This window comes from Drosophila novamexicana, unplaced genomic scaffold (genome assembly GCF_003285875.2).
Source record: "Drosophila novamexicana strain 15010-1031.04,08,12 unplaced genomic scaffold, DnovRS2.1 tig00000308-arrow-arrow-pilon, whole genome shotgun sequence".
Taxonomy (NCBI): Eukaryota; Metazoa; Arthropoda; class Insecta; order Diptera; family Drosophilidae; genus Drosophila; species Drosophila novamexicana.
The window spans coordinates 1,404,665-1,431,004 of record NW_020824799.1 but is presented as its reverse complement, the minus strand read 5'-3'; the positions used below and the strand labels follow the sequence as shown (position 1 = coordinate 1,431,004).

The following is a 26,340-nucleotide window of genomic DNA, read 5'->3' as shown; positions in this document are numbered from 1 at the left end:
CTGGAAACCTTTTTGCAATTTGTAACTGGCAGCCGCGTTCTATAAGTTCTGTTCTCAAAGCTCATTGTTTAACAGACGATGAGGTGAGCAAATGATTTATTGGCATACCTACAAATGGTTGACGTTGAATTCCAATTGGACTATTTTGCCCAAGTATTCCAGCTGAAGGTCAACTCGAATATACACTAAGACATATTTGTACAGGTTTTCAATTGAAAATGGATGGAAAGGCTATCATTGTTTATGTGCAAATGTGTCTAAGGCGAAAAAGTAGAGTATCCTTTAATACGAGCAGCTCAATCGATAACTAGCTTTGTTTCTGTGAAATCGATAGGAAGCCATATCGATATGCTCTTTGATATGCTCGTATATGTGTATATTAACAGATTCTAGTGCTCTTCGTATCCTTCTCGAGATTGTCAATATCTTATTTTTACGAAATAAACAATTGAACTTTGTTAAGAACCTAAGAACCTTTGTAGCGGCAACTGCGCTGTGTTCAGGGTATTTCCTAGTCGAGCACTCTCGACAATCTCACTTTTACTTATTTAAAGCTTGTCTTCATTTTATTGTGAGCCCCTCTTTTGGGCGCCTGACCCTACGTATCTGCAGCGCACCTGTTATTATCTGCCCCCCCCCCCCCCCCCCCCCCCAAATTAAAATGACACACACCAACTGTTTAAACGGCAGCACTTCCTGATTACGCTTTTTGCATTTCTTATAGAGTAAATAATACAAAGTATCGCTTATTTACTTTTATTTTTTTTTTACTCTTCTGTTTGCTTCTTTAAGTTAATGTCACCTGGTGCCTTTCAAAATGCGCGCACACGCACAAAATAAATAAATAATTAAATAAAAGGTGGCGCAATTATGGACTGGGAGGAAGCACCAGGAAACAAAGTAACACAAAAGCAACAGCCCAGCCACATAAATGATAATGGTCTAGGGGCGTCTCAAGCAAAACAATTACTTAGTTTTGTTTAAATTTTCTGGCAAATTCAGCGCGCTTTCTTTGCTTTTCTTCGGTGTCTCTTTTATTTTACATATACACATACACAGATTACAAAAATATATTGTAATTTTTTCCTGTAGAGTGAAAACTGCGCATCCATGTCATTGGCCCGAGTCGGGGGCAGCGGGGCCTCAGGGCTGGGCTTGGGCTCGGGTTCGGGTTCGTTGGCTCGACTACTGGGCTTTCTCGAAGATGTCTATGAATGAGTGGGCCGCCCGCACAGTTGACAATTGCCGGCATGAGACGCCCAAGAGAGACTGGTCAGGCTTGTGGCAAAAGTGAAAGCAGCCAACCTTTGGGCAAATATCGTAAAACTTTATCGACGTTGCCAGCCGAAACACCTGCACAACTTCAAGGTCGTTGCATTGCCATAGACAACTTTGCTGCATGACAATTGTCTTGTCTGCCTCAGCCGCTGGCCATTTCCTGCTATTAAATCAGACATGGCTTTAGTCAGGTCGCAGCTGAGTGCATAAATAAATAAGCAGGCCAAGTGATTAGTTTTGTGGTATTCAAACAGTTTTGGCCATGTGCTGCCTCCCAAAAGGAATTTTATAAATCAGATTGCCAATTGACAGCTTAGCATTTACTTATTGCCATTTGCACTTCTGGCTTAATCTACTTCCGATTAAAATTGACTCTGCAAAAAAAAAGGGTTTTTTCGCGAGACATCTTGAAATATCTGGAAATTGTATATGTTATAAATGTTGAAAAATCAGTGCTACAGCACAATTAAAAATTAAAGATTAGATAATGTACTACACGCAATTAAGATTTGCGTGGCATGTCGAGATTAGGAGATGACCACGCCAACAATGAACAGGCTCGAGTGCTGATACTGCAAGGACTGATTGTAGTCACATGATGAGCTCAAAGCCTATAAATAACTTTACTGCTTGTTTTGGCATATTATCTGAGCCAGCTAATAGACCCGCACATAGTTAATCTACAAGCGTGCAGACATGTGGTCGCTTGGTCGCTTTGGCGGCGAAATATAAACGCAATAAATGCAAAATTTGTGGCATTTATGAGCACACGAGAAATTAAATTTCAAAAGGCGATTATCTAGATTGCAATATTAAAGCCGTTCAAATAAAACCAAATAGACGCTTGCCAACCCTTGCCTCAGACAATTAACTCGAATATATATAAAAAAAAAAAATTGTAATGAACATCAGCTGGGAACTACGTCATCTGTATTAGCTCTATAATTAGGCATTTAATACTCATAGCTAATGGCTTTGATAGTTTCGCCTTTAAATGCTTTTAAACTGCAATTATTATCCAAATAATGTGGAAAAAAAAATACACACGAAACAAAACACAAACCGAAAACAGAAAACAGAAAACACACCAAAATAAACTCACACACACACACACACACCTCCCAGCAAATATTAGCACATTGTAGCCTCATAACAATCTGTTACATCCCACAAAAACAAAAAAAATGCAAGACAATGGAGTAAAAATGACATCCACAATTATTTTACAGCTGGTTGAGGTGTTAATTACTCGATTTATTAAAGTTGACACTCTTCACTCTTCACTTGCAGTTGCAAAAAGAGCAAGAAAAACGCACTTTTAAATTAATTAAAGTTTGTTTTGAATGTGTTAACAGAGCCAAATTAATCAGCGAAAGTGGTCATTTGTCAAAGGGCATAACGACTTCGCCGTGCACAAGCTGAGCTGCCTCCTCGTGGTATTAAATATCTGAGCTAAAAAGTTATTAAAATTGCGAGTTTTATTTTGAATATATTCTACTAACTATATGTGGCCAAAAAAAGTTACTTCCTAGAAAAGTTGGTTTGAAAGGAACTAAACTTAAAATAAATAAGTTAAAATAAATAATAGAAAAATATATTATTATCCGAAATAAATCATTAGAAAATGCTTGAACCAATATTATTATCTATATACTTATATTTTTGGAAGGAAAAAAGTTACGCGGCAATGTGAAAAAGTATAATATTTGATGAGTTCAGTGTGCTCCAACAGAAAATCAAATTAATTATTTAATTAAATTAACTAATTAAGTAATTAAATATGGGAACAATTTTAAATGACAGCTTAGAAAAAAAAAAAACATTTAAAAACAAAATGTTCCAATTTTAATATAGATTATAATTTAATCAATTCAGTTTCAGTCTGGTTATATCTTTCGCCGTGTATAATGTTTTTTCTTTTATTTTATTAATACAAAGTTTGAGTAAAAAAAATTGTTTTTCTTATATTTTTTTTCTTTAAAGAAGTTAGCGATATTAAATCGATTACTTATACCTCCATTTAGTTGCCTAACAATTCTTGACAACGTTTTGCTTAGCGTTGAGCAAGTCGTTTGACAACCAGAGTTATTGCTCTTTTCTGAATCCTGTTTGCTAAATACAAATCGTGTCTAACCGCTGTCTCGTTCAATTTCAGCTCTGTAACATGTCACAATCGAACGGATATTGAGCAGCAGCAGCTACCACAGCAACATCGGCTCAGATAATGGCAACCAACAGCAACAACAGCAGCAGCAACGCGATGACGACTCCCGCGGAGTCGCTGGAAAGTCGCGATGAGGTTGACTTCATTGCCGCCAGGCACAATAACAACAACGACTACGAGGATTTCCGCAGCGCCAATGGCGTGGTAATCAGCGCCAAAGGATCAAGCACAACAGCAACAGCAACAGTCACACCAAACAATCAACCAAATGTCACCAACAACAATCACAACAACAACAGCAACAGCAACAACAACACCCTGAAAAAGTCAAAGGAACGCCGCACACTCTTCAGCTTTGGCAGCAAAAAGCCAAGTTCGGGCACAATTACGAATCCCGCCAACGCCTCCGCTGCCACGCCCATACCGGCCAGCAGCAGCCTGCTGTTGCCGCCAAAGCCAGCAGTGCCCATTGGAACACCGCCGAGGCAGCACAAGTTTGTGAAGAGCAGCAGCATCGCCCGGCTGCTGGGCAACACGTACAACGCGCGCAAGTTCGAGCGGGAGGAGCAGAAGCGATTGGCCAACGAGGCTAGCGGCAAGTTTCATACGTTTAGCGGTCGTCGTCGTGGCCCGGAACGGCCGTATCTAGAACGCTTCAAGCGCATGTCCAAGGAGGATGGCGACATTGCCGGCGGCGACGAGACGGTGCAGGTGACCAATGTGGTCACCCTGACTACAGATTCGCGGGACTTGCAGTACGGCAGTCGGCGGGAGCATGTGGGTCGCGCCGAGGATCAGCTGAGCGCCAAGGCTATGCGCACATTGACCCGAGGACTCGGCAAGCTCTGGTGGAAGCGCACCCACAGCGTGGACATCAGCACACCGGATCCGGAGTACAAGGTGTCCTATCTGGGCAACGTGCTGACCGGCTGGGCCAAGGGTAAGTGCCTGAGAATAACCTTGATCTGCGTCCGATTTGACTCATACTCATTCGTTTTTTCAGCAGGCGAGGGCTGCGTCGAGAAGCAACTAAATACGCTGTGGCGCAACTACACACAGCACACCAAGCCGGATGTGATCATGCGGGTGAAGGTGTGCGCCTCCGGTCTGAAGGCCACCACACGGCAGCACGGCCTGACCGAGTACTGGTCGAATCGCATCACCTACTGCTGTGCGCCCAAGAACTATCCGCGCGTCTTCTGCTGGATCTACAGGCACGAGGGCCGGAAGCTGAAGCACGAACTGCGCTGCCATGCGGTCCTCTGCAGCAAGGAGAAGATTGCCCAGGACATATGCGAAACACTGCGGGTGAGTGGACAGCAAATTAAATCTCTTATTGTATTTACTCATCCATGCTGTTGTTATCCCTTTGCAGGACAATCTAGAGAGTGCATTGCGGGAATTTAAGCGTGAGAAAATTCTGAAACAAAATGCGCGTCTCAGCCTGGCAAATGCCGTGTACGACAACCCAAGCTTGCCCAGGCGCAAGATCATGCTCAGCGTGGGCGGCAACAATTACAGGCCGCCGCTGGAGCGCTCCAAGTCGGCGCCCAAGCTGATGGCCATTGAGGAGGCCATCGGCGAGGAGGAGGGCGACGAGATCGAGGACACGAACGAGCCCGAAATGATGCCCTGCTGCCAGCGTGATTCACTGTATCCAGCCATGACGCTGGGCAGGCGACGCTGTCGACGCGGTCATTCCATTCGCCGCACGGGCAAGATTCAAGCGGCAGCCACCTGCTGCTCACATCAATTGGAACCAATGCCGGAGCCTGAGCTGCCGGCAACTAGCATCGACAGCATAACCGCCACAGCTGTTGCCTCTAACAACGACGGCTCCGACTCGGACGAGTTCGAAAAGCTGCTCAAGTTCGAGCCGACGCTGAGCAACGAGCTGTTACCCTACTTTGATATGCAGCTGCACAAGAACAGCAGCCAGAGCCTCGGCAGTCTGGCCGAGCTTCCGGTGGATCCAACGGAACTCGATGAAGGCGACGAGGCGGAACCGCTCAGCCTGCTGCCCACCATCAACAGCGATCCCAGTGCCGATCCGCAGGCTGACTTCGACAGCGATGACGTTGTCCATCTGCGCCGCAGCGGCGTCTGCAGTGACGGGGAGGAGGACTTCCTAGACGATGCGGACGACCATTACTTTCGGCAGGCGGCCATGCTCACGATGCTGCACCGTAGCTCTATGCGCAAGCGAAACAGCGAGCAAGCCAGCCTGCAGTATCGCCACCAGCCGCAGTCCTCTATCTCGTCCAATGCCTCCAGCTCGACGACTGCCAGTGGCATAGCGCAGGCGGGCGCAGCTGGTGCTCAGCAGTGCCTGGCCAGTCCGGACAGCGACGAGGGCTCCATTTCCAGTGGCTGCGAGACCGCCAGCACGGTGACTAATGCCAACCAGGAGGAGTACAACAAGTCTCAAGGCAGCAATGTGCAGCAGCAGGTGCTCGAGCAGATGTTGATCTACCAAAGACTAGAGGAGTCAAAGCGACGCCAGCAGCTGCGCCACAACAGCGACGCCACCAACTACAGCAGCTCCAGCAGCATTACCCTAAAGCTAAACTCCTCGTCGCCCGCGGAGTCGGTCAGCTGCCTTGAGGTGTCCGATCCTAAGCAGCCGGCGGATGCAGCCAGCGTTTCGGATGACGATTCCGAGTGCAGCGATGAGAGCGGCTATGTCGAGTTCCAGGAGAAGGAGCGCGTTCAGGCGAATGCTGGCGTTGTGGGCGTGCCGGCACCTGTTAAGCCTCAGCTGCCACCCAAGCCGGCGCCGCGGCGCTCGCTCAGCCTAGGCGCCACAGCGAGCACAGGGACGCCGGTCTGAAAGTCCCAGCCGCCCGAAAGTATGCTTTAATAAATAGATGTCTCCCCCATTGTTATTTCTGCGCACCCGTCAGCAACAAAAAGTGCAAGAAATTGAATTACCTATTCGTAGTCGTAGCCCTAGGTTTACCTTTAAGCTGTTTAGCTCATAAGTCATTTGTTGTTGGCTCATCATACAAAGAAATAACCTAACGATATTATTGTGTAAATGTTTCTTTATTGCACAAAAACCATTATATATTCATTGATTTTTGTTTATATTTTTATTATTATTATTTTTTAACTTTTTGTTTAATATGTCCCCCAATTCACAATTGATTTGTTTCTTCATATCGGTCTTCCCTGCACTCTTCCTGAAAAGATACTGTTTGATTTGCTCTGTAAATAAACTAGGCGCCCTAAGCACTGCATGTACTATATGTAATCCATGAATTGTATCTTACCTACCTATATAAATTATTATTATGAAATATATGCAACTAAAGTAGCGAACAATGTGCGATGTATATGTTCTTCTTAGCAGACCTCTAGAATTTATGGGAGAGTTTCAAAACATTTTGATATACAAGCAATTAATTTGGCTCTGTAAATAAAAATAGGAATTTTTAAAACCGCCGTCCTATGCGATTCTCATAAATGCTTTATTTTAACTGTGTCACGCTCTATCCATATTTCTCCCTTGCGACTGTGGATATGTACATTAAAGTCTTGTCGGCCTTCTATTAATAATAATATTAATAATAATAGATTGCAATGAAATAATCTTACCTTGTGAGATACCAGCTCTTAGGATGCTTAAAATTGTAATGCCAACTAGTAATTTAATGCTCTGTTAATACAAAATTTGTAATAACGCCGTACTATGCGATTCTCATGAACTCAAATGAGACCCAGATATTTTTACTTCATTATATATGTCTATCTTCACTCTTACTTCATATTTGATTTACCCTTTTTTTTCCTTTTGCGTTAAGGGTCCGACTCCCCAGCTGAAAAGGTCCCCATCCGCCGCTGGACAATTCTCTAGATTGTGCATTAACCCCGGACGTTTGCCAAAATTGCCTCAACAAAGTTTTAATAATTTTGATTCACTTAATTTAATTAGATAGTATTATTGCGGCATCTCAAAGTCAAACCAATTATATTTTTATGCGGACTCTAAATAATTTATACTTATTTTGGCCAACACTCAACGACCAAACCAGACGCAGGTATCTCAGCTGTATATAAGATAAATGTATATGTCGAGTCAATCCAGCAATGTCAGCAATTTCTGTCTTAAAATCAACCTTTCTGTCGGACGATACAATCAAAGAGACTATAAAACTGAAAGACAACGCAAGCATACGCAATGGAATATACTTATACATATGTATTTGCCAGCTTTTTACTCCAGGCGAATATAAAATTGCTCTAGGGTAGTTAAATACCTTGACACAGGGTATTACCGAATTTATATTTTTATATAGGACAAATTCAGAGTACGTGTATATATTAAATTTAATTGTTGAACGAGTTGGATCTTATCATTCATGTAATAATGTTTTTATTTTGATACCCGTTCAAACGAAATGAAAAGAGTTTGTTGGGTTTTTGCAGTGCTCGACTTGCTGTCGGTCCGTTCGATTTTCTATCTCTTGGGAGATATTAAAGCTAAGGTATTCAAGAAGCAAAATCTTCATCTCCTACAGATTTTAAGATAGAGGCACATAATTTTAGAGGTAAGCCAATGTTGAGATATTTCAACCTGTTCATTGTACCTTGAACGAGTATTGGGCAGTCGGCTACATACGACTGCATCATTGCGACTTGTTGGAATTGAAGTCAACAGAAATAAATCGTGTTGCACATTTTTTTTAAACTGGGCAATTTACTCGAATGCTTGCACATGGTTGGAGTATCAAAAGTAGTTGGTTGCTTGGTTCTTCACAATTTTTATTTGCACAACAAATCTGGCAATTATACATGGTATGAACACACACACATTTATTGACAAACTGTGGCAGGCAGCGCGATTTGTTGGCGCAACAAATAGCAAACGGTGGCTCGGAAATTGCGCAGCGACTGGTCCTGCAGCTGCTGATCGAATACCTGTTGGGGCCAGCGCATAATCCGGAGTGAAACCAGTTAACAATTGTGAAGGCGTTTACTTACCCGATTGTAGACAATGGTGGGCACAAAGCTGGGCCGATAGCGCTTGGTGATGAGCTCCGCGTCCAGCTGGAGCTTGGTGCCCGTCGGGGTTTTCATGCAGTACTCCACGTCCGTCAACAGGCCCGCCTGGCTGGCGCACTAAATGTGGCGAATGTGGCAAATATTGAAGGTTGCTAACTGGTTAAGCAAATGCTGGGCTTTCGATAAACAATGTGGGTACGCACCTTGTCGGCATTTGCATGATTCGAGGCAAACATTTGGCAAACCACGAATTTCACCTGCGCCGCCTGATTTTGGGTGCTGCTGATGACGCAGCTCTGCAGACGGTTGCCCTCGCACTCGGCTGGTCCATGCTGGCAGTGGAAGAGGGCGCCGCTCTGCTCGGACTGCCAATGGAAGATTAGCTGACTAGTCATTTCACCTTCTCACACAAATCTCATTGGAATTACCGCTGATTTTCCAAATGGCACCAGCTCAATGTCAATGTATGGCTCCAGCTCTTGGTGCACGGGCCCCAGTTGGCGCATAAAGTTCTTGCTATCCGGGCAGAGCGACTCGTACAGCAGCGTTATGTGCAGCTTCAGATAATGGGATATATCAATTTAAAATCGAAAATATATATTTCGCAGCTATTCACCTTTGCAGCTTGACGCTTCTCACGCGGGCTCTCATCAGCCAGGATGCAGCTGATGAGCACGGCCAAAATGCAAAAGGCAGTGATTAGTTTAGACATTTTCACCCTGAATACACTTGGCTATTGGCGAACGAGTTTTCCAATACACTTATACGAATATGCCCAATCGATGGAAACCGACCTTCGATGCACTCTCACTCAGAATCGAACAGTCGCCGCGCTGCCAAGTCTAGCCCCAGTTTTTTGCGACCGTTCAATTCGATTTCAGTTCAGCGACTGAATGTTTTGTCGCTTTTTTGGGCTTAATTTTTGGACCCAGTGCCGAGCGTTGTTGGATGCGACTCATGTAAGCCGGTTTTTAATTTTGTATGTTTACCCAAACTCCCAATAAAAGCTATTCTGCTCGCACATTCACAACTCTGCGTTAACTGTAACCATGCAAGCGGTGCGGGATCGGGTTTTCAATTTTTGATTTGATTTCTTTTCTCAGCCTGAAATTTTAATTTGCGCGGGTGCGGCATATAATTCGTTACATTTTAAAATCAGCAAAACAATTCAATTGGGGAGCGTTAAGATAAACTAGTTCTTTTGAGTGCTTTTTTCGGTTCATTTTTGTTCTTTATATACCCGATAATTGGGCTTTGGGTAGTTCCACCCGCAAGTGTGGAACATAAGCGAAAATGGATATGACATTTATTTTGTTTATCTTCCGATCAGCTTTAAGAACTTAATAAATAAGTGTTTCGAAAATTTTGCATGTGGGATCCATTGGCAATGTTTACGGGCAAAGCCGGGTAATACCTGCTATATAAAACCCGACTATGAAGCTGCATTATTTAAATAATAAGGCCAAGTTTTGTAAAATTCCATCCTCAACTGTGAAAAATTGTTGGAAATGCTTTTAAATGTAATTATACTATATTGTTTTTTTTACTGAGTTTTGAAACCGCACAGTTGAGAAATGGGTGGAGAATTGTTGATTGCAACTTTTTCTTTTTCTCTCTATATATGAGACATATTATTTGAAAAGTGATTCACCGACTTCGGTAAAAACCAACCTAAGGTAGAACGAGTATATTTAGATTTTCCAAGGGCAGCAAATGGGTGGAATACTGATTTAAAAAACTGATGGCCCAGGTAAAGCCGGGTAATACCCACGCTCTGGGAATTTTGATCATCTGGTAGTTATTTCTTATGAAACTTTAATTGAATAAATAGGCTTAAGTTAAAAATAGCCGAATAGGGGATACCCTATATCCCGCTCCGAACAGCCGAATCCCATTTATATATTATATATACATATGATATATATTTCTTTCATTTCAAATAATTTTGAATATCAAAAAAAATTTTTTTTCTTTATTGGCATAATGTGGGGTACCGAAGATGTAAATTGCAATTTAGCGGTCAGCTAATAGGTATAACAATCATCAGGTAATAAATGTTTAGTTTTTACCATAATTTCGCACAGAGTTTGTCGTAAATTGTTTCTGGAAGCCTCCTGCAGGTCTTCATTTAATACCTAAGGGTTTTGAAAAATATATGCTTAGGAAGTCCTGAGAGAACAATGATAAATACTTACTCCATTATAGATAATTGCAGGTATTTCGTTAAACTGATATTGACTAGTTATTCTCGAGGCATCGGCCTGAAGTTTATTACCTTGGCCGTTCGATTTCATGCACTGCCTTACGCTTTTGATGATATTCAAGGATTTGGCGCACTTGAAATTCCTTTTCTTCACCAGCTGGAGGTCTTTCATCTGACAAGCAATAAATTGCATTTGCTTTAACTGATTTAAATTGGAGTGAAGAGCGCAGTTCTGCATCCGATTGCCCCAACACTCTGGTCGGCCGTGTTGACATACATGTCCCCCTCTTGCCGGCTGTTGAGGTAATATTTATTTCGAATTCTGATGCTCAGCATAAACTTACTCTGGCCTTGCCATATGGGACCAACGTTAGATTAATGCAGTTATGGTAATACCGAAAAACTGGCCAGAAACTGGTAAGGAATTCTTGGCTGTCGGGACAGAGGGACTCATACAACACAGTCATTCCCAGTGGCTGCTTGAAGAGACTTAGATAGAGAATGCTTTACCAGGTTTTGGTTAAAAGATTACCTTTATTGAACGCCTGCAGCGTGTGGTACTACATTCCAGAGAAGGAAACAAAAACAGAACAATATACAACCCTTTCATGTTAGCCAGTCTGAGAGTAGCTAGAAACTGTCGCATAAATTAATTTTGTTTTAGTATTTGACTGTCTGCAGTGCATATCGAAAGGAATTAATTCCGCACGTTCAAAATTGGCGGAACAAATTCGTAGCAAGGAGCTTTTGCTTGAGTGTAGTAAGTGCTGGGCAGCGGGCAAACTAAAATACGATTCTGAATCAAGGGCTTCAGGACTGCTTTAATGCATTATCGACCGACCGCCACAGTTTATCGAAGGGTCTATCGGCAAGTAACCGATAATTTACATTAACATTTTATTCCGATTGGACCCAGCCTTTTTATTAACAAAACAAACTGAAAACAGCAATAAAAATGAAGAAAAAGGTAAATGAATGGCAAAAATTGTTTAAATAACGTTCGAACTTAAGTGTTAATTGTTTTGTTCCATGTCTATATACGAACCTTGGGGTAAGACTTGGACATGAATTTCGACTAAAAAATCGGTGTTCAGATTTGAATGCCAGATTAATCTAGAGGGAAAGCCATGAAGGAAAAGCCAAACTTCGTGTAAATCGGATGAGATTTGACCGAGTTATGGGGGTGGTAATTTTCGACCCATGTCTATATACGAATCTTGGGGTAAGATTTGGACATGCATTTCGACTAAAAAATCGGTGTCGAGATTTGAATGCCACATTAATCTAGAGGGAAAACCATGAAGAAAAAGCCAAACTTCGTGAAAATCGGATGAGATTTGGCCGAGATATGGGGGTGGTAATTTTTGACGCATGTCTATATACGAATCTTGGGGTAAGATTTGGACATGCATTTCGACTAAAAAATCGGTGTCGAGATTTGAATGCCACATTAATCTAGAGGGAAAACCATGAAGAAAAAGCCAAACTTCGTGAAAATCGGATGAGATTTGGCCGAGATATGGGGGTGGTAATTTTTGACGCATGTCTATATACGAATCTTGGGGTAAGATTTGGACATGCATTTCGACTAAAAAATCGGTGTCGAGATTTGAATGCCACATTAATTTAGAGGGAAAACCATGAAGAAAAGCCAAACTTCGTGAATATCGGATGAGATTTGGCCGAGATATGGGGGTGGTAATTTTTGACGCATGTCTATATACTAATCTTGGGGTAAGATTTGGACATGAATTTCGACTAAAAATCGGTGTTCAGATTTGAATGCCACATTAATCTAGAGGGAAAACCATGAAGAAAAAGCCAAACTTCGTGAAAATCGGATGAGATTTGGCCGAGATATGGGGGTGGTAATTTTTGACGCATGTCTATATACGAATCTTGGGGTAAGATTTGGACATGCATTTCGACTAAAAAATCGGTGTCGAGATTTGAATGCCACATTAATCTAGAGGGAAAACCATGAAGAAAAAGCCAAACTTCGTGAAAATCGGATGAGATTTGGCCGAGATATGGGGGTGGTAATTTTTGACGCATGTCTATATACGAATCTTGGGGTAAGATTTGGACATGCATTTCGACTAAAAAATCGGTGTCGAGATTTGAATGCCACATTAATCTAGAGGGAAAACCATGAAGAAAAAGCCAAACTTCGTGAAAATCGGATGAGATTTGGCCGAGATATGGGGGTGGTAATTTTTGACGCATGTCTATATACTAATCTTGGGGTAAGATTTGGACATGAATTTCGACTAAAAAATCGGTGTTCACATTTGAATGCCACATTAATCTAGAGGGAAAACCATGAAGAAAAAGCCAAACTTCGTGAAAATCGGATGAAATTTGGCCGAGATATGGGGGTGGTAATTTTTGACCCATGTCTATATACGAATCTTGGGGTAAGATTTGGACATGCATTTCGACTAAAAAATCGGTGTTCAGATTTGAATGCCAGATTAATCTAGAGGAAAAAATATGAAGAAAAAGCCAAACTTCGTGTAAATCGGGTGAGATTTGACCGAGTTATGGGGGTGGTAATTTTTGACCCATGTCTATATACGAATCTTGGGGTAAGATTTGGACATGCATTTCGACTAAAAAATCGGTGTTCAGATTTGAATGCCAGATTAATCTAGAGGGAAAACCATGAAGAAAAAGCCAAACTTCGTGAAAATCGGATGAGATTTGACCGAGTTATGGGGGTGGTAATTTTCGACCCATGTCTATATACGAATCTTGGGGTAAGATTTGGACATGCATTTCGACTAAAAAATCGGTGTCGAGATTTGAATGCCACATTAATCTAGAGGGAAAACCATGAAGAAAAAGCCAAACTTCGTGAAAATCGGATGAGATTTGGCCGATATATGGGGGTGGTAATTTTTGACGCATGTCTATATACGAATCTTGGGGTAAGATTTGGACATGCATTTCGACTAAAAAATCGGCGTTCAGATTTGAATGCCAGATTAATCTAGAGGGAAAACCATGAAGAAAAAGCCAAAAATCGTGAAAATCGGATGAGATTTGGCCGAGATATGGGGGTGGGAATTTTTGATGCATGTCTATATACGAATCTTGGGGTAAGATTTGGACATGCATTTCGACTAAAAAATCGGTGTTCAGATTTGAATGCCAGATTAATCTAGAGGGAAAACCATGAAGAAAAAGCCAAACTTCGTGAAAATCGGATGAGATTTGACCGAGATATAGTTAAAAAAAAACCAACTTTTTTGACGACATGGGTGGTAATTTTTGACCCATGTCTAGGTACGAATCTTGGGGTAAGATTTGGACATGAATTTCGACTAAAAAATCGGTGTCGAGATTTGAATGCCACATTAATCTAGAGGAAAAACCATGAAGAAAAAGCCAAACTTCGTGAAAATCGGATGAGATTTGGCCGATATATGGGGGTGGTAATTTTTGACGCATGTCTATATACGAATCTTGGGGTAAGATTTGGACATGCATTTCGACTAAAAAATCGGTGTTCAGATTTGAATGCCAGATTAATCTAGAGGGAAAACCATGAAGAAAAAGCCAAACTTCGTGAAAATCGGATGAGATTTGACCGAGATATAGTTAAAAAAAAACCAACTTTTTTGACGACATGGGTGGTAATTTTTGACCCATGTCTAGGTACGAATCTTGGGGTAAGATTTGGACATGAATTTCGACTAAAAAATCGGTGTCGAGATTTGAATGCCACATTAATCTAGAGGAAAAACCATGAAGAAAAAGCCAAACTTCGTGAAAATCGGATGAGATTTGGCCGAGATATGGGGGTGGTAATTTTTGACCCATGTCTAGGTACGAATCTTGGGGTAAGATTTGGACATGAATTTCGACTAAAAAATCGGTGTCGAGATTTGAATGCCACATTAATCTAGAGGGACAACCATGAAGAAAAAGCCAAACTTCGTGAAAATCGGATGAGATTTGGCCGAGATATGGGGGTGGTAATTTTTGACGCATGTCTATATACGAATCTTGGGGTAAGATTTGGACATGAATTTCGACTAAAAAATCGGTGTTCAGATTTGAATGCCAGATTAATCTAGAGGGAAAACCATGAAGATTTGACCGAGTTATGGGGGTGGTAATTTTCGACCCATGTCTATATACGAATCCTGGGGTAAGATTTGGACATGCATTTCGACTAAAAAATCGGTGTCGAGATTTGAATGCCACATTAATCTAGAGGGACAACCATGAAGAAAAAGCCAAACTTCGTGAAAATCGGATGAGATTTGGCCGAGATATGGGGGTGGTAATTTTTGACGCATGTCTATATACGAATCTTGGGGTAAGATTTGGACATGAATTTCGACTAAAAAATCGGTGTTCAGATTTGAATGCCAGATTAATCTAGAGGGAAAACCATGAAGATTTGACCGAGTTATGGGGGTGGTAATTTTCGACCCATGTCTATATACGAATCCTGGGGTAAGATTTGGACATGCATTTCGACTAAAAAATCGGTGTCGAGATTTGAATGCCACATTAATCTAGAGGGAAAACCATGAAGAAAAAGCCAAACTTCGTGAAAATCGGATGAGATTTGGCCGAGATATGGGGGTGGTAATTTTTGACGCATGTCTATATACGAATCTTGGGGTAAGATTTGGACATGAATTTCGACTAAAAAATCGGTGTTCAGATTTGAATGCCAGATTAATCTAGAGGGAAAACCATGAAGATTTGACCGAGTTATGGGGGTGGTAATTTTTGACGCATGTCTATATACGAATCTTGGGGTAAGATTTGGACATGCATTTCGACTAAAAAATCGGTGTCGAGATTTGAATGCCACATTAATCTAGAGGGAAAACCATGAAGAAAAAGCCAAACTTCGTGAAAATCGGATGAGATTTGGCCGAGATATGGGGGTGGTAATTTTTGACGCATGTCTATATACTAATCTTGGGGTAAGATTTGGACATGAATTTCGACTAAAAAATCGGTGTTCAGATTTGAATGCCACATTAATCTAGAGGGAAAACCATGAAGAAAAAGCCAAACTTCGTGAAAATCGGATGAGATTTGGCCGAGATATGGGGGTGGTAATTTTTGACCCATGTCTATATACGAATCTTGGGGTAAGATTTGGACATGAATTTCGACTAAAAAATCGGTGTTCAGATTTGAATGCCAGATTAATCTAGAGGGAAAACCATGAAGAAAAAGCCAAACTTCGTGAAAATCGGATGAGATTTGACCGAGTTATGGGGGTGGTAATTTTCGACCCATGTCTATATATGAATCTTGGGGTAAGATTTGGACATGCATTTCGACTAAAAAATCGGTGTCGAGATTTGAATGCCACATTAATCTAGAGGGAAAACCATGAAGAAAAAGCCAAACTTCGTGAAAATCGGATGAGATTTGGCCGATATATGGGGGTGGTAATTTTTGACGCATGTCTATATACGAATCTTGGGGTAAGATTTGGACATGCATTTCGACTAAAAAATCGGCGTTCAGATTTGAATGCCAGATTAATCTAGAGGGAAACCCATGAAGAAAAAGCCAAACTTCGTGAAAATTGGATGAGATTTGACCGAGATATAGTTAAAAAAAAACCAACTTTTTTGACGACATGGGTGGTAATTTTTGACCCATGTCTAGGTACGAATCTTGGGGTAAGATTTGGACATGAATTTCGACTAAAAAATCGGTGTCGAGATTTGAATGCCACATTAATCTAGAGGAAAAACCATGAAGAAAAAGCCAAACTTCGTGAAAATCGGATGAGATTTGGCCGAGATATGGGGGTGGTAATTTTTGACGCATGTCTATATACTAATCTTGGGGTAAGATTTGGACATGAATTTCGACTAAAAAATCGGTGTTCAGATTTGAATGCCACATTAATCTAGAGGGAAAACCATGAAGAAAAAGCCAAACTTCGTGAAAATCGGATGAGATTTGGCCGAGATATGGGGGTGGTAATTTTTGACCCATGTCTATATACGAATCTTGGGGTAAGATTTGGACATGAATTTCGACTAAAAAATCGGTGTCGAGATTTGAATGCCACATTAATCTAGAGGGAAAACCATGAAGAAAAAGCCAAACTTCGTGAATATCGGATGAGATTTGGCCGAGATATGGGGGTGGTAATTTTTGACCCATGTCTATATACGAATCTTGGGGTAAGACTTGGACATGCATTTCGACTAAAAATCGGTGTTCAGATTTGAATGCCAGATTAATCTAGAGGAAAAAATATGAAGAAAAAGCCAAACTTCGTGTAAATCGGGTGAGATTTGACCGAGATATGGGGGTGGTAATTTTTGACGCATGTCTATATACGAATCTTGGGGTAAGATTTGGACATGCATTTCGACTAAAAAATCGGTGTCGAGATTTGAATGCCACATTAATCTAGAGGGAAAACTATGAAGAAAAAGCCAAACTTCGTGAATATCGGATGAGATTTGGCCGAGATATGGGGGTGGTAATTTTTGACCCATGTCTATATACGAATCTTGGGGTAAGATTTGGACATGCATTTCGACTAAAAAATCGGTGTTCAGATTTGAATGCCACATTAATCTAGAGGGAAAACCATGAAGAAAAAGCCAAACTTCGTGAAAATCGGATGAGATTTGGCCGAGATATGGGGGTGGTAATTTTTGACGCATGTCTATGTACGAATCTTGGGGTAAGATTTGGACATGAATTTCGACTAAAAAATCGGTGTTCAGATTTGAATGCCAGATTAATCTAGAGGGAAAACCATGAAGAAAAAGCCAAACTTCGTGAAAATCGGATGAGATTTGACCGAGTTATGGGGGTGGTAATTTTCGACCCATGTATATATGCGAATCTTGGGGTAAGATTTGGACATGCATTTCGACTAAAAAATCGGTGTCGAGATTTGAATGCCAGATTAATCTAGAGGGAAAACCATGAAGAAAAAGCCAAACTTCGTGAAAATCGGATGAGATTTGGCCGAGATATGGGGGTGGTAATTTTTGACGCATGTCTATATACGAATCTTGGGGTAAGATTTGGACATGCATTTCGACTAAAAAATCCGGTGTCGAGATTTGAATGCCACATTAATCTAGAGGGAAAACCATGAAGAAAAAGCCAAACTTCGTGAAAATCGGATGAGATTTGGCCGAGATATGGGGGTGGTAATTTTTGACGCATGTCTATATACGAATCTTGGGGTAAGATTTGGACATGCATTTCGACTAAAAAATCGGTGTCGAGATTTGAATGCCACATTAATCCAGAGGGAAACCCATGAAGAAAACGCCAAACTTCGTGAAAATCGGATGGAATTTGGCCGAGATGTGGGGGTGGTAATTTTTGACGCATGTCTATATACGAATCTTGGGGTAAGATTTGGACATGCGTTTCGACTAATAAATCGGTGTCGAGATTTGAATGCCACATTAATCTAGAGGGAAAACCATGAAGAAAAAGCCAAACTTCGTGAAAATCGGATGAGATTTGACCGAGATATGGGGGTGGTAATTTTTGACGCATGTCTATATACGAATCTTGGGGTAAGATTTGGACATGCATTTCGACTAAAAAATCGGTGTTCAGATTTGAATGCCACATTAATCTAGAGGGAAAACCATGAAGAAAAAGCCAAACTTCGTGAAAATCGGATGAGATTTGGCCGAGATATGGGGGTGGTAATTTTTGACGCATGTCTATATACGAATCTTGGGGTAAGATTTGGACATGAATTTCGACTAAAAAATCGGTGTTCAGATTTGAATGCCAGATTAATCTAGAGGGAAAACCATGAAGAAAAAGCCAAACTTCGTGAATATCGGATGAGATTTGGCCGAGATATGGGGGTGGTAATTTTTGACGCATGTCTATATACGAATCTTGGGGTAAGATTTGGACATGCATTTCGACTAAAAAATCAGTGTTCAGATTTGAATGCCAGATTAATCTAGAGGAAAAAATATGAAGAAAAAGCCAAACTTCGTGTAAATCGGGTGAGATTTGACCGAGATATGGGGGTGGTAATTTTTGACGCATGTCTATATACGAATCTTGGGGTAAGATTTGGACATGCATTTCGACTAAAAAATCGGTGTCGAGATTTGAATGCCACATTAATCCAGAGGGAAACCCATGAAGAAAACGCCAAACTTCGTGAAAATCGGATGAGATTTGGCCGAGATATGGGGGTGGTAATTTTTGACGCATGTCTATATACGAATCTTGGGGTAAGATTTGGACATGCGTTTCGACTAATAAATCGGTGTCGAGATTTGAATGCCACATTAATCTAGAGGGAAAACCATGAAGAAAAAGCCAAACTTCGTGAAAATCGGATGAGATTTGACCGAGATATGGGGGTGGTAATTTTTGACGCATGTCTATATACGAATCTTGGGGTAAGATTTGGACATGCATTTCGACTAAAAAATCGGTGTCGAGATTTGAATGCCACATTAATCTAGAGGGAAAACCATGAAGAAAAAGTCAAACTTCGTGAAAATCGGATGAGATTTGGCCGAGATATGGAGGTGGTAATTTTTGACGCATGTCTATATACTAATCTTGGGGTAAGATTTGGACATGAATTTCGACTAAAAAATCGGTGTTCAGATTTGAATGCCACATTAATCTAGAGGGAAAACCATGAAGAAAAAGCCAAACTTCGTGAAAATCGGATGAGATTTGACCGAGATATGGGGGTGGTAATTTTTACCCTCCGCGCGGAGTTATGTCGTTTTAGGACGTCATATCTCCGCGCGGAGTTATGTCGTTTTGGAACGTCATATCTCCGCGCGGAGTTATGTCGTTTTGGAACGTCAGCCTTTAAATCAGCCTTACTCAAAGAAGACGGCTTTGACGTTTGTCCACGATAAAGCCTGAGGAGCCAACCAGGATTGGCGAGATACCACCTAAGTTAACGGTTTTGTTATATAAAGTATGCTATTTTTTGATTCAATACAATAAACATACATAAGTTAAAAAAAAACCAACTTTTTTAACGACATGGGTGGTAATTTTTGACCCATGTCTATATACTAATCTTGGGGTAAGATTTGGACATGAATTTCGACTAAAAAATCGGTGTCGAGATTTGAATGCCACATTAATCTAGAGGGAAAACCATGAAGAAAAAGCCAAACTTCGTGAAAATCGGATGAGATTTGGCCGAGATATGGGGGTGGTAATTTTTGACCCATGTCTATATACGAATCTTGGGGTAAGATTTGGACATGAATTTCGACTAAAAAATCGGTGTTCAGATTTGAATGCCACATTAATCTAGAGGGAAAAACATGAAGAAAAAGCCAAACTTCGTGAAAATCGGATGAGATTTGGCCGAGATATGGGAGTGGTAATTTTTGACGCATGTCTATATACGAATCTTGGGGTAAGATTTGGACATGAATTTCGACTAAAAAATCGGTGTTCAGATTTGAAAGCCAGATTAATCTAGAGGGAAAACCATGAAGAAAAAGCCAAACTTCGTGAAAATCGGATGAGATTTGACCGAGTTATGGGGGTGGTAATTTTCGACCCATGTTTATATACGAATCTTGGGGTAAGATTTGGACATGCATTTCGACTAAAAAATCGGTGTCGAGATTTGAATGCCACATTAATCTAGAGGGAAAACCATGAAGAAAAAGCCAAACTTCGTGAAAATTGAATGAGATTTGGCCGAGATATGGGGGTGGTAATTTTTGACGCATGTCTATATACGAATCTTGGGGTAAGATTTGGACATGCATTTCGACTAAAAAATCGGTGTCGAGATTTGAATGCCACATTAATCCAGAGGGAAACCCATGAAGAAAAAGCCAAACTTCGTGAAAATCGGATGAGATTTGGCCGAGATATGGGGGTGGTAATTTTTGACCCATGTCTATATACGAATCTTGGGGTAAGATTTGGACATGAATTTCGACTAAAAAATAGGTGTTCAGATTTGAATGCCACTTTAATCTAGAGGGAAAACCATGAAGAAAAAGCCAAACTTCGTGAAAATCGGATGAGATTTGGCCGAGATATGGGGGTGGTAATTTTTGAAGCATGTCTATATACGAATCTTGGGGTAAGATTTGGACATGCATTTCGACTAAAAAATCGGTGTTCAGATTTGAATGCCAGATTAATCTAGAGGAAAAAGCATGAAGAAAAAGCCAAACTTCGTGAAAATCGGATGAGATTTGACCGAGATATGGGGGTGGTAATTTTTACCCTCCGCGCAGAGTTATGTCATTTTGGAACGTCATATCTCCGCGCGGAGTTATGTCATTTTGGAACGTCATATCTCCGCGCGGAGTTATGTTGTTTTGGAACGTCCGCCTTTAAATCAGCCTTACTCAAAGAAGACGGCTTTGACGTTTGTCCACGATAAAGCCTGAGGAGCCAACCAGGATTGGCGAGATACCACCTAAGTTAACGGTTTTGTAATAAAAAGTATGCTATTTTTTGATTCAATACAATAAACATACATAAGGTAAAAAAAAAAACAAACTTTTTTGACGATTTTTTTTTTGAACTCTCGGGTAAATATATCCTGTTTTTGAAATGTTATACCTTTTGGAATGCGTACGGATCCCTACTATCATATGGCACTATTATAAAAAAGTTGTTGGCCAAAAAACGTTTCGCTTGCAAAGTCCACATTCTCCGCGCGGAGTTATGTTGTTTTGGAACATCATATCTCCGCTGGAGTTATGTCGTTTTGGAACGTCATATCTCCACGCGGAGTTATGTCGTTTTGGAACGTCATATCTCCGCGCGGAGCTATGTCGTTTTGGTAACTTACTCTGGCTTTGCCATATGGGACCAACGTTAGATTAATGCAGTTATGGTAATACCGAAAAACTGGCCAGAAACTGGTAAGGAATTCTTGGCTGTCGGGACAGAGGGACTCATACAACAAGGTCATTCCCAGTGGCTGCTTGAAGAGACTTAGATAGAGAATGCTTTACCAGGTTTTGGTTAAAAGATTACCTTTATTGAACGCCTGCAGCGTGTGGTACTACATTCCAGAGAAGGAAACAAAAACAGAACAATATACAACCCTTTCATGTTAGCCAGTCTGAGAGTAGCTAGAAACTGCCGCATAAATTAATTTTGTTTTAGTATTTGACTGTCTGCAGTGCATATCGAAAGGAATTAATTCCGCACGTTCAAAATTGGCGGAACAAATTCGTAGCAAGGAGCTTTTGCTTGAGTGTAGTAAGTGCTGGGCAGCGGGCAAACTAAAATACGATTCTGAATCAAGGGCTTCAGGACTGCTTTAATGCATTATCGACCGACCGCCACAGTTTATCGAAGGGTCTATCGGCAAGTAACCGATAATTACATTAACATTTTATTCCGATTGGACCCAGCCTTTTTATTAACAAAACAAACTGAAAACAGCAATAAAAATGAAAAAAAAGGTAAATGAATGGCAAAAATTGTTTATTTAACGTTCGAACTTAAGTGTTAATTGTTTTGTTCTACCCATAGGTACTGCTTATGGGCAAGAGCGGCTCCGGTAAGACGAGTATGCGGTCTATCATATTTGCCAACTATATAGCCCGTGATACGACACGTCTGGGCGCAACAAGTAAATAGGTTTTTGACAGTGTTCCAATGCCAGGCTTAACAATTGTTAACTTGCAGTCGATGTGGAGCACTCGCATGTGCGTTTTCTAGGCAACCTGGTGCTTAATCTGTGGGACTGCGGCGGTCAGGAGAGTTTCATGCAGCAATACTGTACGCAGCAGCCCGACAACATATTTCGAAATGTGGAGGTGCTTATCTATGTGTTTGATGTGGAGAGCCAGGAAATGGAACGGGATGTGCACTATTATCAGAGTTGCCTGGAGGCCTTGCTGCACAACTCACCAGAGGCGAAGATCTTTTGTCTGGTGCACAAAATGGATCTACTCGCCGAGGACCAACGCGATCGTGTTTTCAAGGAGCGCGAAGGGGATCTCATACGCTTGTCCATGCCCGGCAATGTTACATGTTTCCGCACCAGCATTTGGGATGAGACATTGTACAAGTGAGTATTATTAAAAACTGAGCATGACATTTAATTAACCTTTGCTCTCACAGAGCTTGGTCATCTATTGTTACCATGCTAATTCCAAATGTGGCGGCACTCGAGAACTCATTGACGCATTTTGCTAATGTGATTGAGGCGGACGAGGTGCTATTGTTTGAAAAAGCCACGTTTCTGGTCATCTCGCACTGCCAGAGCAAAAAGAACCGTGACTCGCATCGCTTTGAAAAGGTCTCGAACATCATAAAACAGTTTAAGCTGAGCTGCTCCAAACTGGGCGCCAAGTTCCAATCCATGGAGGTGCGCAACAATGCGTTTGCCGCTTTCATCGATACCTTCACAAGCAATACGTACGTGATGGTGGTCATGTCAGATCCCACTCTGCCGTCAGAATCGACGCTGGTGAACATACGGAATGCCCGCAAGTACTTTGAAGAGCTGGAGAATCCAAGCAACATTGCCATGAACCATCACAATCACAAGTACCACTGATGGGCTGTGACTGTCGTTAAGTTTAATGTTTTTCCGTTTATGTTAATGTTTGTTTTTCGTTACGCGAAACAAACAGTTTATTGTTGCACATCGAAGCGGCGATCGAGCCGACTATTCTTATTGCTTCCCATAACATATAACCAACATCTCCATATGTATCGAACGAGTATGAGCGTTGATTTTTCCTACATTTATAAGAATGCTTTACAATTTAAACCTCTAGGCCTTAAGTTTATATACAAAAAACACACATTACGTGTAAAAACAAACATTTATAAATACAAAATGCTAACAATAGGACATATTTATATATAAATGCCACTTCTGATACGAGTAACAAGTAACAGTAGGAGAGAACTATTTATAAGCACACTGTAGAAGACCCAACATTGTGTTGCACATATCACAGACACATAAATCCAAGGCACCGCTGGCTGAATAATGGCCGCAGGCTACAGCACTAGGAGTAGAAGCGTCTCACCTCCGCGGACAACTGGTCTACGCTGGACTCGTCCACGGCAATGAAGCGCTTGGCTCCGCGACTAAAGTAGTAAATGTCACCTGTGTAGATGTCAAACCACAGCGCATGCACGTGCAAATTGTGCGTTTCGAGGCGTGTTTTAAGAAACCCGTATGATGCAATATTGGACATTTGTTGCAGGGTGTTAATCTGAGACAGTTTGTCCTCGATTGCAAACTTATTCTCTTCATCAATGTAGGCAACAAAGCGGCGCAGCGGCGTCTCGGAAGAGAATATCAACGGGTCCTTCATGCCTGCATCGCGCCACGCCTGAAACTTTTCCAAACTGGTGTTGGCATGTGTGCACATCCAGGAGCGCAGCGGCGACAGCCGGCGATTAAGCTGAAAGGGCAAGGAGTTCATTTAATGACGCTAGACCGTGTACTGATCATGCTCACCTTGGAGGCAAAGTCGGGATCACGCAACTGGTATAGAAGATTCATCGCCTTGCAATCGCTGTGTCCACACACAATTATATGCCTTATGTCATTCACAACACAGCCCAGCTCCAATGCCGCCGGCTCGCAGCTAAAGTACTCGTCCTGAAAGTGCTGGGCGTGCGGTATCAGATTTCCCGCATTTCGCACTAATCATGTGAAAGCGTACAGGTGTTAGAATATATATTGAATCTGCTGTATATTGATGTGCTCGTACCCACCCACAAACATGTCGCCAACGTGTGTGTCCGTATATCTCGTGGGAATCATGCGACTGTCCATGCAGGTGAAAAACACGGCCTTCGGCTGATAAGGTATTAGTTAAATATTAGAACATATATTTGGGTTCAAGATAAAATAAGTATTTAAATATAAGCGACAGTCAAAGTAGTCGATGGGATCTGATTGGGTTCACGGTCGTTCAAGATCATTACAAACATAGTCCGCATGGAAAATATAACCATGCAGCTCACATAGGGTATCCATAAACTGATATGCTTAACTTCAAGTATGTTTATTACACGTTTGCATGGAGATACATACATACAGACGTGCATGTTGTTGTTATTGTATATTCATTTTTATTTGGCTCAAAGCTAATTAGCAAAAGATTGTTGAAAAGTAAAAGCATCCACATTAAGTGTAACAAAATAAAAAAAATAAAAATAAATATTTCGCACTTTAGTAAAGTCAACCGGTTAACCTTTGTTTTTTGTTTACCAAAAATGCAAGACAAGCGGAGATATCCGATGAGTATTAAAGTTCGCAATGTCTGAGAGAGCATTTGCAGTTCTCCAAGATCTAAGCTCTAGAAAAGCCTCCAGCGTTCGATGAGTGCATTTTTGAAATACCTTAAATGACACATTTGAAAGAGCACGAGAGCGAGAGAGAGCGAGGGAGAGAGCGTCTCTCGAATTGTCTGCGTTTCAGTCTGGTTTGAAAAGGCATTAAAAAGTGTGATAATGACCCGACACAGACACCGAAACAGACAACAACAAAAACAAGAACAAAAAAAATAAAATAAATCGAAATGTCGCTCAAGGCAATTGGCATGCTTGAGTGCATCGGTGTTTTAGCTAATAACAATCGGTTCTGTCAATGACAAATTAACAATTAATGAATGCACGTGACTTGACCAGCTTTGACCTCTCCAGGCTGCAGTTACTCACCTCTGGATTGTCGCGAACTTTTTGAAATTCCTTGACCATTTGCTCTCGGGTCGTGTTGCGATAACGCATAATTCCTCTCAAAATTCGCTCCATGACTGGCGACTTATGTTAATTCCGACAACCGGGAGATAAGTAATCTTAATTTTGGCACTTTTATTGATCCCACTTGGAATTGATTTGTCTTTTGGTGTGTTCAAATTATGTAGTCCGAATGGAATTGCGTACACGCGCCGCGTAGCACCAACCAAAGCTGTCGGCGGAGCATTTGAAATTGAATTGTTGCTTCCAAAACACGCGACGGCTATGCCGCGAGAGCGTCTGTTGGCATTGTTGACAGTCCGCATTTGCTCTCAGAGAGCGTCGTGGTGGCGAGTGGAAAATCTGCTCACGAGTCGAAGAGGTTCTCAGCAAAGATTTTATATTGTTGCAAATGTATGGTATATGACATATGTATAAATATATTGTGTTATTTATTAATTTTTCTTTAGTTACGTTTAAGTATAAGTATAAGTACTTTTTTTTTTAGAAACTATCTACCTTCTGCCTTTCTTACCTAAATCCTAAAAGTGCGATTAAATGTGCTTTTATATTATATTATATTATATTATAGGCACATTCTCTTGAACCATTTTAAAATAAAACGTTTATCACTCGTAGTTAGATGGCTTGTCAAATCTGTCTGATCAAGTCACAGAAGCAACTGAGCAACCAGGTTAAGGGGTTAACTCTTAGATTTTTATATGAGTTAAAATTATTAAAAAAAAGTTAGGTGGACTCACAAAAATAATACTAATAATAATAATAATAATAATAATAATAATAATAATAATAATAATATTATTATTAATAATAATAATAATAATAATAATAATAATAATAATATTAATAATAATAATAATTATTATAATAATATTAATAATGATAATAACTATTATAAATAATGTAATATTTATGTTGATATGAACATAAATATTAATAATAATTTGCAGGAGCATATTTAGTCCTTATTGGCGTAATCTCTTTTGATGAACGCCCCCTCGTGAGC

At 40.9% G+C, this 26,340-nt stretch overlaps 5 protein-coding genes across 7 annotated transcripts in view; 2 read left to right on the top strand and 3 right to left on the bottom strand.

The window, feature by feature from the left end:
* The window catches only part of LOC115759558, a 41,616-nt gene extending 34,863 nt beyond the window's left edge, over nt 1-6,753 (top strand). For 2 of the 3 annotated variants that reach the window (XM_030700522.1, XM_030700521.1), the window contains 3 exons: nt 3,434-4,382; nt 4,446-4,750; nt 4,818-6,753. In XM_030700522.1, the coding sequence (XP_030556382.1) occupies nt 3,503-4,382; nt 4,446-4,750; nt 4,818-6,272 (2,640 nt within the window). In that variant the 5' untranslated portion in view covers nt 3,434-3,502 and the 3' untranslated portion in view covers nt 6,273-6,753. The remainder of the gene's footprint in view (nt 1-3,433; nt 4,383-4,445; nt 4,751-4,817) is intronic. The other variant, XM_030700523.1, reaches the window with a different exon arrangement.
* A 1,432-nt stretch (nt 6,754-8,185) lies between these two features.
* On the bottom strand, nt 8,186-9,476 carry LOC115759572 (GILT-like protein 1). The gene is made up of 5 exons (XM_030700538.1): nt 9,063-9,476; nt 8,875-9,003; nt 8,650-8,811; nt 8,426-8,563; nt 8,186-8,362 (listed from the first exon to the last, which is right to left on the bottom strand). Exons 1-5 carry the CDS (start codon nt 9,156-9,158, stop codon nt 8,258-8,260), a joined length of 630 nt encoding a protein of 209 aa, XP_030556398.1. The 5' UTR covers nt 9,159-9,476; the 3' UTR covers nt 8,186-8,257.
* Nucleotides 9,477-10,396: 920 nt separating this feature from the next.
* On the bottom strand, nt 10,397-21,727 carry LOC115759570 (GILT-like protein F37H8.5). The gene is made up of 6 exons (XM_030700536.1): nt 21,633-21,727; nt 21,445-21,576; nt 11,182-11,286; nt 10,994-11,125; nt 10,642-10,944; nt 10,397-10,581 (listed from the first exon to the last, which is right to left on the bottom strand). Exons 1-6 carry the CDS (start codon nt 21,708-21,710, stop codon nt 10,471-10,473), a joined length of 861 nt encoding a protein of 286 aa, XP_030556396.1. The 5' UTR covers nt 21,711-21,727; the 3' UTR covers nt 10,397-10,470.
* Nucleotides 21,728-21,990: 263 nt separating this feature from the next.
* On the top strand, nt 21,991-23,460 carry LOC115759569 (ras-related GTP-binding protein A). Its single transcript, XM_030700534.1, has 4 exons — nt 21,991-22,066; nt 22,137-22,236; nt 22,293-22,677; nt 22,731-23,460. The coding sequence occupies exons 1-4, from the start codon at nt 22,055-22,057 to the stop codon at nt 23,167-23,169; spliced, it is 936 nt and encodes a 311-aa protein (XP_030556394.1). The 5' UTR covers nt 21,991-22,054; the 3' UTR covers nt 23,170-23,460.
* Nucleotides 23,461-23,598: 138 nt separating this feature from the next.
* On the bottom strand, nt 23,599-25,540 carry LOC115759571 (beta carbonic anhydrase 1). Its single transcript, XM_030700537.1, has 4 exons — nt 25,296-25,540; nt 24,348-24,432; nt 24,088-24,275; nt 23,599-24,031 (listed from the first exon to the last, which is right to left on the bottom strand). The coding sequence occupies exons 1-4, from the start codon at nt 25,386-25,388 to the stop codon at nt 23,630-23,632; spliced, it is 768 nt and encodes a 255-aa protein (XP_030556397.1). The 5' UTR covers nt 25,389-25,540; the 3' UTR covers nt 23,599-23,629.
* Nucleotides 25,541-26,340: the final 800 nt, after the last annotated feature.

What these genes read in the sequence shown, in the direction of transcription:
- LOC115759571 (XM_030700537.1), bottom strand. Translation starts at nt 25,388, where the DNA reads ATGGAGCGAATTTTGAGAGGAATTATGCGTTATCGCAACACGACCCGA. An exon ending in AAGTTCGCGACAATCCAGAG is followed by an intron (nt 24,433 to 25,295) that starts GTGAGTAACTGC and finishes ATACCTTATCAG; the next exon opens with CCGAAGGCCGTGTTTTTCAC. An exon ending in ATCCCGACTTTGCCTCCAAG is followed by an intron (nt 24,032 to 24,087) that starts GTGAGCATGATC and finishes TTGCCCTTTCAG; the next exon opens with CTTAATCGCCGGCTGTCGCC.
- LOC115759569 (XM_030700534.1), top strand. An exon ending in GACACGTCTGGGCGCAACAA is followed by an intron (nt 22,237 to 22,292) that starts GTAAATAGGTTT and finishes GTTAACTTGCAG; the next exon opens with TCGATGTGGAGCACTCGCAT. An exon ending in TGGGATGAGACATTGTACAA is followed by an intron (nt 22,678 to 22,730) that starts GTGAGTATTATT and finishes TTGCTCTCACAG; the next exon opens with AGCTTGGTCATCTATTGTTA.
- LOC115759572 (XM_030700538.1), bottom strand. Translation starts at nt 9,158, where the DNA reads ATGTCTAAACTAATCACTGCCTTTTGCATTTTGGCCGTGCTCATCAGC. An exon ending in TGCCATTTGGAAAATCAGCG is followed by an intron (nt 8,812 to 8,874) that starts GTAATTCCAATG and finishes TTCCATTGGCAG; the next exon opens with TCCGAGCAGAGCGGCGCCCT. An exon ending in ATCATGCAAATGCCGACAAG is followed by an intron (nt 8,564 to 8,649) that starts GTGCGTACCCAC and finishes CGCCACATTTAG; the next exon opens with TGCGCCAGCCAGGCGGGCCT.
- LOC115759570 (XM_030700536.1), bottom strand. Translation starts at nt 21,710, where the DNA reads ATGAAAGGGTTGTATATTGTTCTGTTTTTGTTTCCTTCTCTGGAATGT. An exon ending in TCCCATATGGCAAAGCCAGA is followed by an intron (nt 11,287 to 21,444) that starts GTAAGTTACCAA and finishes TTTATGCGACAG; the next exon opens with TTTCTAGCTACTCTCAGACT. An exon ending in TCCCATATGGCAAGGCCAGA is followed by an intron (nt 10,945 to 10,993) that starts GTAAGTTTATGC and finishes TTACCTCAACAG; the next exon opens with CCGGCAAGAGGGGGACATGT.